The sequence below is a fragment of the Lonchura striata genome, chromosome Z (assembly GCF_046129695.1).
Source record: "Lonchura striata isolate bLonStr1 chromosome Z, bLonStr1.mat, whole genome shotgun sequence".
Classification (NCBI taxonomy): Eukaryota; Metazoa; Chordata; class Aves; order Passeriformes; family Estrildidae; genus Lonchura; species Lonchura striata.
Window position 1 is genome coordinate 12,103,653 of NC_134642.1, and position 12,101 is coordinate 12,115,753.

At 35.2% G+C, this 12,101-nt stretch overlaps 1 protein-coding gene across 4 annotated transcripts in view; it reads right to left on the minus strand.

Annotated features, from left to right (window-relative positions):
- The window catches only part of TENT2 (terminal nucleotidyltransferase 2), a 48,538-nt gene that overhangs the window by 19,813 nt on the left and 16,624 nt on the right, over window positions 1-12,101 (minus strand). For all 4 annotated transcript variants that reach the window (XR_002465515.3, XM_021531123.3, XM_021531121.3 and 1 more), the window contains exons 10-12: window positions 9,304-9,432; window positions 7,115-7,158; window positions 298-434 (exon numbers count right to left, since the gene is read on the minus strand). Coding sequence is in view for 3 of the 4 variants with exons in the window: in XM_021531123.3 (XP_021386798.2) it covers window positions 298-434; window positions 7,115-7,158; window positions 9,304-9,432 (310 nt within the window). In the remaining variant the exon portion in view is untranslated. The remainder of the gene's footprint in view (window positions 1-297; window positions 435-7,114; window positions 7,159-9,303; window positions 9,433-12,101) is intronic.

A 12,101-nucleotide genomic window follows, 5' to 3' on the forward strand; every position in this document is an offset into this window, starting at 1 on the left:
TAGGCAGTTATAGAATAGTGTAACTGTATAATAAACCCCAGGAATTTTTAAAGGACAAATCTCTGTAACTTTTGCAAACTATTTTACAAGAAAGAATGCCTAGCTAAGTAGAAGATACCAGACAATTTACTGGCATTCCTGTTGTTATTTAGCCTTTCCACTCATTTCCTCTCTCTCAGTTACCACTCCTGCATTGCTGCTTTTCTTCCTTTCAAGGGTTATAAAGCGTTGCTACATTGAATAGAAGGAATCAAAGTTTCATATCTTCTAAACCACTAAAATGAACTTATTACTTACTCAAATTCTGTGGCATAATATTTGAAGAAGCCTATTAGCAAATCTCCAAGGCTTGATCCATTTTTTGAGACGTAAGGAGGAATGGTACGTGGAGCTTGATGAACAAAATGCAACTGCATAGTAGGATCAAAACATTCCTGTCAAAATAAAATCAGAGTGTATATATATGTATATACACAGAGAGAACCTTAACCCAGATGCACGTATTTTCCACAGTAAGAAAGCTGCCTATTGCTTGCTTATTATAAGTTCAAGGACAACTTACAAGCCAAGGACTACTTCTCTTCTGCCCCACTGAATACTAGTTACTCCCCCTAAACTCTTGTATGCACAGGAGCATACAAGACCATCTGTTAACTTCTGTTTACTAAAGAATTTTAACACGGGAGAATCTTTGAACTAGACTTGCATTTAAAACCACAAGAGCAAAAGCTGTGTAAGGTAGCTTGCACTGAGCTGAATGCAGTTCAGCTGAGAAATATGTAGGTGAAGTTGACCTATTGTAAATTTCCCATAGCTGAACCAAAGTACAGAAATAATCTGGAGGGAAGGCGTAACATTGCTCCCAGGCACCAAATTAAAAACTGCATATGAATGAACCTGTTCCACCCACAAAATAAGCATAAAGACTGCAGGTATGACTTCCTCTAGCCAATAATGAAAAAACCAACAAAAAAAAAACAAAAAACAACCAAACAAAAACAAAAACAACAAAACAAACAAACAAAAAAACCAAAACCAAAAACAAAAACAAAAAAAACAAAACAAAACAAAACAAAAACAAACAAACAAAAAAACCAAAAAAAAAACCAACTCCAAACCAAACCAAACCCAAAAAAAATCCAAACCCAACCATCAGTGAAGTTATAAAAAATGCGTGAATACAGAGAATGCTGCATTTCAGCTGAAGTATGCTTTTCTGTAGGGGAAAGCGGGTGAGCATAATGGGGCACAAAAAAAATCAGATTTGCTAGGAAAAGAAGGCACTATTGCCAGCCAAAAAAGGAATATATACAAGACTAAATACATATGGTTTTAGAACTGCCCTGCTGTTTCAGTGTCCATTGCATCCTTTAGGTTCTTCTGATAGACTGGGGTACACAGAAGTAAACATATCTCCTCTTGCCATAGAAACAATATTTATGACTTGCTAATACCTGGTTTTAACACTGTTTTACAGCAATGTTGTGTATTTTACTGAAAATGAACTCAAGATACACAGAAGCAAACATTACATTCACATAAAGACACACATTTATGTAAATTTAGGAACCTGTTCACTCATTACTGTATCTTCTTTCCCCTCCCCACCCATTAATTTTTTACTTTTAAGAGTAGTATCAGGCATGATTCAAACTTTATAGTACAAGAATAGCACTAGAAGCACTACATAGCGTAGTATTATTTCCATGTCCACAGTTGGCACTGCTTCCTCTGAGAAGAGTACTGTTAAGTGACAAAACCAGTAGGACTGGAAAGTTTGAGGGTCCCATCTTCTTTCTGTCAGCTTCAGCAAAACTCCCTGGAACCTTGTGCAACACATTTTGGGGAAAAAAAGCTATTCTTCTAGAGATCTAAAAATTACAATGGTTGATCTCTTATGATATAATGCTATATATAAAAGATTATTTTGTTTGCAAAGCTCAAAATTTAACAGCTTATAGTTCATCAGACGACATCAAAACAATGGAAACACAGACATAAAAAGAAGATATGCACTATCCAAAGATGTAGAAAGGAACAGTTGTTCCCATGTCATATAGTAAATACAGTTTTAACCCTAAAGTTTATCAGAAAGGTACTACAGTGAAAGTCACTTCTTGTCCATCCCCACAGAAAGCCAAAGAAGAGTCAGAACAATTGAATTTAGAATTAGCAGTACACCAGCTGATGAAAAAAGATACAAGAGAAGGGGGGGAAAGGAAGAAGAAAATGGGGCCACTGACCTACAAAAATACAGAAGTGTAATGGAGTTACAACAGATGTCTACTATGAGTAGTAAGTGTTGGGAGGCAGTAGGAAAGAAAGACAAGATTAATTTTTTTACACTTTGAATATTTAATTACCTGAGAACTTCTCAATTGCAAGAGAATTCTGCCATCACGGTGAGGTTGATATCCTCAGCAGCTAAAAAGTTAGGCTCTTTTTTATTATTTTTTATATTAAAAAAAAGCTATTTTTTAACTGGCAGACAATATGATCTCAAAGATTTTCTTATTCAGAAAGGCTTTTGCTTTCAAGAAAATACATGCATATTATTCTAGACACATGCATTAGTAAAAACACAGGTTACAGGCTATAGCAGCTAACTATTAAAACCCCCAACCACCTAGTTTAAGAGACACATATAAGTAATTCTCATTTCCGCTTGGTTTAGTGGTTATGTCACTATAAAAATTGCTCTAAAAAAGACAACTGAGTATTGCAAAATAGAGGCATAACTTGTATTACTTTTGTGGAAGAAAATAAGACTTACTAACCAAAACTAAAGCAATGTATTAATCACATGTTTGTGACACTGTTAGTAGACTTATTTTTTATGCACTGTGGGTAGCTGATTACCCCACAGAGAAGGCAAAACTAAGTGTTAAATCTTTCTGAAATAAAGAAAATTTATTATGCAAGCGGTTGCTATTACCATATTAGAATATTCTACATGTAAAACCAAATTAATTACTACTTAAAATTGGCAAGATTTAGTGAAAACTTCTGTCAAGATATACCAATATTCAATAATTCAATTACCAATGTAATTTAAGGTCATTTCTAAACAAAGGAATCACTCACTGTCCAATGAAACGAGGTCAGACCAGCTAAGGGATACCTAGATACTTTTTTCTGCTTTGCCACAGACAAGCCATGATAATCCCCTAACTTCAACTCTTCTCCATTCATCTATTGTAATACAAGGGTAACAGTATTTTCCTTTCCACTAGAGGAACTCAGGGAATAACTAGACAAACAAGGTACAGCTTACAGATTCTGCACATAGGTGAGATTGCTAAAAAATGGAATTACAAAGCATCCTTCGAAGTACTTTTTCTTTTCTTAATTTGCTCTAGAAGGCAAAATATTCAGTTTCTATTAAAATAAGTCCCTATTTCGCTTACTGCATCTTTGCCTCAAGCTGTCTTAAGAGACAGAAATTAGATTCAGAATCTGATTGGGCAACAAATATAAATGAGCTCTCCATTATTTTAAGATATCCCATAAAAGAGATCTGAAAGTATTTCTTCTGTTTGCTGGATCTCTAATTTTTATCTTTATTGACTGATTTCTCAAGAAATACCAGTATTCAGCAACATGCTTCATATTCAAGCTACAAAATGCTTTTAAGTATGCTCATTCCACCTTACACACTAGAAAGGAACACAAGTGTACATCAAAATAAAGTTTGTATTTGAGTATTTTGATGTATAGTGAGTTTAATTCTGAATGTACAAGATTCTTCATTCAAAATAGTAACATCAGCATAAAATAAGCTAAAATATCCTTTTCCCCAGTCTTGTAAATGAGTATTTAACTCATGCTTATATTTTTTAAAAGTGCAACTCAGTGTGAAGCAAACTGTGTCTTTCCAAGGGTTGACTCCCATGTTAAAGACCATCCTACCTTCTGCCCCACTTTTTGCAAGACATGACATGAAACTGAGGCAGCAGAAACAAAGATGTGCTCATCCTAGAGTCCTTGAAGTTCATCATCCAGAGCACTCATGGAAACCCAACTTCGTCTTGACTTCAGTTAAAACACCAGACCTCTTGAATGTTGGAGTCCAGGACATAACTCTGGCTGCCCTGGCTGTCTCGAGACCCTGGCAGGGGTCTCAGAAACCCTGGCATGAAGTCAAAAACAGCTGTGGCTTCGATTTTAGCCCGTGGAAAACTGCCAGCTCTGTATGAGGAATTACAAGTCACAAGGGTTTTAGTAGTGTGATATTTAAAATAACACAGGGTGTAAAAGTAGAATTTTGGGATTTCTAGAATGGTATTCAAGGGGATACAAGATGGAGGAACTTGGGTGTGTCCTAGCCTTCTTCTTTGTCTTGACCTCCCTGGTTTGGTGTGATGGTGGCACTTTTCTATTGGTTTAAGTTAAAGATTCACTGTCTAACATAGATGATAGGAGTTAGTGAAGAAATTATAAACATAGACACATAGTTTTGAGTGTATAATGTGGGAGCTGCCCGGGGCTGGAGAGAGAAATGTTATGGCCTCCTTGCTAGCCAGAGCTCGGCAAATCAGAGAAAGAATGTTTAGATAAGAAATAATCTTGAAAGCACAATCGGAAGTATTCCAGGCTCCTTCTTTGGCTGCATTCAGGCTAGGGAAGCAAAGACTCTTTTCAATGTCTCTTGGGGTCACCCTGACCTAAGAACCCTGAGAGAGAAATCCACATTGAACAGTGGTGAGTCAGGCACAAGTTTCCTTCTGAGTGCCACTGACAGCAATGTTCACCAGCCACAATGGTTTAATCCACCACAGGTTCTCTAGAGCTTATCCATGAAGTCCTGAAATGGAAGCAGGTACTATATAGACTTCAAAACTGATGAACACACTTGGTGGGCTATTGCCATCTACCTCACCTGGCTAGGGGGCAAGGGAAACCCCAGAATACAACCCTGCCTTTGATGTGGTCTGATATTCCCTCTAAACTAGTGGCTGCAAAACACATCAGCTTGGAACCAGCTGGAAACTCCCCCATGACAACAGAATGCAGAAATGGGCAAATCTGGTGGCTTTCCAGGACTTCTCACCCTTCATATTTGTAATAGTGATTCACTGAGACACAGAATCTGTCTTTCAATTCCTCCTCAATGTAAGCATGTCTCTCCTATATAGCACCAACAATTTAAGATAAGCAATTTTCTCTAGATAATGGAAGTATTTTATGACTGCAGATTTGAAAAACTGTGGGTAGGTGTACTTAGGGAAGATGCAGTATGTTTGTATAGTTTTTGTATAGAGACACAACTCTGACCAGCTACAATCATAAGAAAAAGATATGGTTTCTTTTGATACTGAAATTTGCCTGTGCTTTTTAATTATTACTGCAAGCCACAAGACCAAAATTGATTTGCCATATTTTTCATTTAAAATTCCTTTGAAATATTAGTATTCAGAAATTTCAAATTTCATAATTTTTAAGCATTTAAGTATATTCCTAATGGAGACAGTAGATCAAAAACATACTTACAATTCGGTTTGTAGTAAGCATGCATAAAATATTCTTCTAATTTTGTTAGCAATCCTAAAATATTTTGTCCGTTCCCAAATATAAGAAAGAACAACAAAACCAAGTATAATCTATATCAGAACATGGCAAAATGCAATTCTTACAGCATTGCTCACCTGCAAGTGATTTACCATTTTCACAAAACACAAGGTAAAACTTTGCATTTAGATTAATTAGATTTCTCAGCTTAAGGTACTGGATACATTTGCTTTAATGATTGAAGGCATTAATATTTCTATAGTATTCTGGATGTCACTACAAAGTTTGAACACTACAAATATAAATGTCTGTATTATAAATACAGAAGAGTCAAAAGCAGCCAGTTCTAAACACTTTTGTTTAAGTAACATGCTACACAAAACTTAGAACACTACAGCACGCAAGCTTTAAGGAAAAGTAATTAGCAAATCTAACAATTCAAAAATCTATCAGATAAAGCTAAGTGTAGAAGAAATGAAAGATAGTTTCAAAAGCTTTTCAGAGCTCCCAATGAAGAAACTAGAAGGTATAGAGTACCATCAAAAAATCAAAGGCAAAGATAAAGACTATAAAAATATAGCACAGGTTTCCCTAAGAAGATTTACAACATAAATAAAACTGCAGTGAATTATTGTTCAATGCTTTCTTTTGCATCTCCATTATCTTAATTACCCTAAATGACTGACACCAAAGTATTTTCTCCCTGATGTGCAGCACCACTAAATATTCCCATTTCAGCATTATGGGAAATACAGGCAAAAGACAGAATGGCTTTCTGATACTAGCTTGGCACAATTGCTAGCAACATTAAACTCCCCCCCATATGTAGACAGGAACACCAAATTACGTCAACTATGAATAAAGAAAAATTTCAACTGACACATATGAGACAGGTAAAGAGGAAGGAACCAAGGAATTTTTGTAAATAAATTACAGCATAGAACTATTCAGCAATAGCACTTCTGTGCACAGACAAATATTTAGGAGGGCAGTTCTTACTTCTAGATAATTTTTCTTAGATTAGATCTCACAAATAACACTCCTAATTCTGGAGGGACCAAAGCATACTGATTCTCCAGAAATGGACAGAGTATGATCTAACTACAATAACAAAGTTCCAAAAAGGTGTTTACTTTTTGGACTGAAGTCAAATTTTGTGAGGTCTCAAGTTTCCTTAGTAAACCATATATCACTCACTTTCTGCACATGGAAATATCAGGCAACTCAACAGCTTGGAAAGGTATGGAATTCTGAAGCACCAGAGCTGAATGAAAAAGCACTACTTAACACATTAAGATACAGGAAAGTTACAGAAAACTACAGCTGACACAGGGATATTTCCAAGCCAGCATAAAGAGAATTAGGTTAGTAGTTTTCATTAGCACTTTCTTCTGTGTGTCAATCTTCCATACATAACAGAATTTTCATTTAAAAAATTATCAAAAGCAGCAAATAATATTTTTCACACTTAGATCTAGCATATCAATGACGCGACCAACAGACTGCTAATTCAGCTTAATCCATTAGAGATTGTTAAGAATTTATATACTTGGATAAGCAGGGTCACATACATAAATGATGTAGTAAATCCATAAGAAACACTTACTGGGTAATTTTTTTGGAGGGATGGAAGGATGGGTTCAGGTAAGGCTACAAAAAAAAAAGTTCAAAGTTACTGTGATTCATGTAATTCACAGGAAGCACTATCATATCAACTACATCAAAGAGTTGCATTGAAATTCTATCTTAAAAACATTTATCAAGAACTTCACTTTCATGCATTTTGTAAAATAAGTTATTTGGCAAACATTTTTATTACTGTATTTCTTACTCTACAGTACTATAGGAACTTTATTCAGCTAATGAAAGGTCTTATCAAGACACTACTCTATGTAAAAGGCATGAAAAATTCTATAGCAGCTGGGTACAGCTTTATTTCTGAAATTCATATTCAGAATTCATGGCTATAGGAAAATCATCTAGATTCCCTTAATGAAAAATTAGAGCTTCACTCATCTTTTCTTTCTTATATCTAATACAATTCTATGAACAAGTCTACAGTTACTGCAAAAGAACATGTTTTTCAGCTGCCAAGGATTACATACTGAATCTCCAAATGTAACCTATTAAAAACGCTCAACACACTTAGTAGGCGTTGCTAGCAAAATCCCCATAAAATACACAAATACGGTCTAATAGTGTTAGCTGATCTGCTAAATGGCAAACATGTTATAAAGATCATACAGTCATTAACAATACTAACAAGCATAAAATTATCTAAATATTAGTCACTTTTATGAAAACCATGGATTAGGAGTGCATCTATTGAACTATATACATTAGAGACAAAAAAAAAAAATCACCCAGATAAGGTGGTCCTATAGATGGATCAAAATCCCTAAGTTTTTACATCCTACTCAAGCAGCTGTAGAACTGTCAGAGTACTCCTCAAACTAAGGCTTTAACATCATGTCTTCAGCATGGTTTAAGAAATTGGTCTACATCATTCACTAAGGAAAAAAATAAATAAATTCAGTACATAGGTCTTGGATTTGGAACTTAGTTCACTCTCCAACAAGGTCTTACAGGTGAAGAGATGTCACATAATCCTTTTTCCTTAGAGACTAAGAATCAGAAAAGCAGAATTCTTAGAATGTATTTGGAGTACCTTTAAAAAGTCAAATATACATTCAGGACTGCTAAGAAAATTACCACAGCTGCCTCAGTAACATTTTTATTTGTGGGTGTTCATGCTTCTGCAACATCTTGGATATTGCCCAGTTCTCTACCACACTAACATAAAAGGCAACAAAATCTGAGCAACAAAATCAAGGTGTTGTATCTAGGTGTGTATGCTTTATTGAGCTTTAGTAAGAGGATGGATGGGAGGGAAAAAATTACCACTTACCACTAGCATTTGCCCTATGAGTTTCCTTTTCTTACTGTTCAAGTTAATTAGACCTATTATCTGGAAGAAAGTTCAAGTACAAGAAACTGATGTATCTACAAAATAAACTCAAGCCACACTAAACCTGGGTCCAAAGACATCCACATTAGTATAAGAATATAATAATAATAATATAAGTATAGAAAAGAAATTTGCCTAGTGAAGGCAGGGACACTAGTGCAAAAGAAAGGTGTTCTTTTTTTTTCTGTCCACAGTATCAACAAAAACACTACTAGAAATTCTAGGACAGAGGCTATTTTCAGAAATATCACACGTACATAGCAGGGAAAAAAAGCTTTAAATCTGCATGAATAAAACATCAGAACCTAAAAATCTGGTGCTCAGATGCATGTACAATGTACAGGGCCACATCTCAAGTGCTTCTTTTTCATGCCATTTTTTTTCCTCCATAGAAAAGGCTGAGGAGGCACAGGTAGATAGCTCCTCCTTGATTTCTGGACTGCTGATCTTCCCAAGACAGCTGACTGATCAGTTTTGCATGAAAAAGGATTAGATGAGACTTCTTTTCTTCTTTCCTAGACAGCTGTGGCAGCTGCCAGAGATGACTACAGTAAATGTTCTTATGCATTTCTGTGAAGTAGTACTTAAGTTTGTTTTATAGCTACACAGTGTCCTTTAAGTACATTTTTTTTCCAAACCTTTTTAAAGGTGGCAACTCTGCCTCCAAAGAGCAGGTCCACGTGTTAAACACAAATGCAACATAATGAAATGGAGTAAAACTCACTTTAAGTATTTCTGTGTAGGATACGACTACTGCTTCACTAAAGAGGAAAACTAAACAAATATGAACTTAAAAGGGACAGTTTCAACATGTAAAAAATACTTACTCTGTAAATAGTGCAAAACCATCAACACAAGACTGTAGCTGTTTAAAGTACCACGACTGGCATCATTTATCTCATGAAAACTTGCCCACTTCTTAATAACAAGTACTAATGGACGAACTCGATTCTCAACTGCAAGTAAAATAAACACATCTCAAAAAAGTACATTTAACTAGATAGCAATTAATCAACATTTGTTCTTGATCAACATGGTAGTTTTGTATTCTAAGGTTACCTTCTGCAGGCATTTTATAGAATTTACTTAAAGAATTCTACAATTACTATCCATCCTATTAAAATCAAAACAAAGTACTTGCATTTGCAAACAGCCTTTTGAGTAGTAAGATCCACAGACACTTTACAGGAGGTATACGAGGAAATTTGCAAAGCATCTTTCAACTTCTAACATCTCTCCAGTTAATTGTAATAATTTTCTGTGAAAATACTTGTTGTCAGGACAGACCCTATGTTATTTTTTTACTCAGGCTATATAAACTTTGAAGGCAGGGAAAATAATTATTGTGGCTTGAGGACACAGCTGATTCTAAAATTTACATCAGGATACGTGACAGCAGTAACCCCTCATACAAACATAAATTTTCCATGTCTTCATTAGCTTTTTATGCAGATGACATGTTAGATACAGTATCTCGTTAAATTAATATGTATGCATTTCATGAGAAAAAACATAAATACAGCCATATGCCAGGTATGATCTTCTGAATTTCTGGTGAATATAGATAACCTTCTAATTAAGGTATTAATCTATAGTAGGTAGACATCACTTACCACAAACTCCTGAAACTCTGAAGCATAGTTTATTATTTGCAGGTATGCAGAAGCAGATATTCAAAAAAAGCTTATGCATTCTGGAGTATCTTTTCTAACCTGACCTTATTATACAAAGTTTTGTATTCTGCTTATGAGGACACAAGGACAAAAGACATCCTACAACTGCATCAGTTGGGGTGCTCTGTTATTCTACAAAACTATCAAGCATGATTTTCTCACAACATGTTCAGAGTGGCTCAGCACATATGCCCATGTAAGTGGTACTCTTCTCAGAATGAATGTCCTACTAGATCTGGAAGATCTTTTGGAAACAACCAAACTCCTTACCACTAATCATCTTATTCCTGACATTGTTCATCAGTGGTTAAACTAAAAAATATAACTCAGTACACTAATTGTGAGATGCCAAAAAGGTACTGTACAGATACCACATGAAGATGCATTAATTGGAATAGGATTTTTTCATGAGAGAAAAATGCAAATAGGTTCCAGTTTCAAACATAGCTATTTTGTGTCACAGTAGAAAACATGTTTTTTCAGTTGACCTCATTTTGAGATAGTAAATTCTGTCTGCTGGTGCCTGTAATCAGTATATAACAAAGTTTGTGTGCAATATGGCCAGTAAATTTTGATACAACATTTTCTCAAGAAAATGCTCAGTAATGTTATTTGCACAAAGCTAAAAAGTTCAGCCTCCACTAACTGAAAAATATCTAGCAAAACCTGCTGGTTAATCAGACATGCCCCCTTAAACAAACAACTGGTAACGTAACAGCATAGATTTCACCTTCTAGCTCTGCCTAATCTACCTACATTTTCTGTTCACATTTTGTGTCAGCTTGCCTCATCATCCTCAATGTTTCCTAAAGCACTCATGCACCAACACAGAAGAGCTAACTTCAAAACAGACAGAAAAGCATTCACAGAAATTTTTTGAGTTTTAGCTTTTTTATCATATTCACTAAGACAGATAGTCCCTTGTTTGCCTGAGCATCTAATTTGTTCCAATGGAAAACAGACCAATACATCTTCCTACATTAGAGGTAATTTGATAATTTTTTTCTCCCATGCAGGTTGAAGACTATTTAGGAAGATCCAGAACATTGAAAAGATTGTATTTTCAATAATAGGTCTCTCTTTGCTATTAACTCACTCCTTGACTTCAAGAAAATATTATTTAGCCTTCACCAGGAAACATGAAGTTGATTTTGCTGGCCTTGTAAAAGAAGAACAGAAGAGAAGGTGGGATACTAGGACTGCTTCCACTGCTCTTTTCACATCTAGATTTGTTTGCCCTACAGTGATTTTCTGAGAAAAGACAATCTGTGACAGAAGCTACAAACAAGTATATCAACATTAGACTTCATGAAATGACTGTCCAATGATTACTTCCTAATATTTTTAAACTTGGAAGCAAATCCTTTTCCAGTCATACACCTTCTTGAATGTATGAAAAAATCACAGTTAACCAACTGATCCAGGACAAGCTGTAGACTCTCCTAGAAACATGAATATGGAACACTAACTACTTTGACTGAAATATAAGTAAAAATTAACCAGTGTAGGTAGCTTCTATTGGTAACTACCTACCCTAAATAGAAATAAATTCTTTTATGCAAGAACTGAAGAAGGGGATAAATGAATAAATGCAAATGCCCTAGAAGAAAAAAGCTGAGGCACACTCCTTTATGTACTTATCTGCCAAATGACGTTGCAATGCGAAGAAAGAAAACCTTAGTTTACCATTAAGAATGCTGTTGTTATTATCTTCCTTTCACAAGGCTGTTTCACAATCTCTCCCTAACATGCAAACTCCTGAGCAGACACAAACGAATTTTGATTTGGGATTAGTATAAATACGGAAGCAGTATTCTGGATTTTCCAAGCAAAGTCTCTGCAACAGCATACAGACATAGCTGGCTATGAGCCATCCATACTATCATTGGCTATAAGGAGATAAAAGAAGCTGGAGACTACAACACTAGATAACCATTACTATCATGACATTA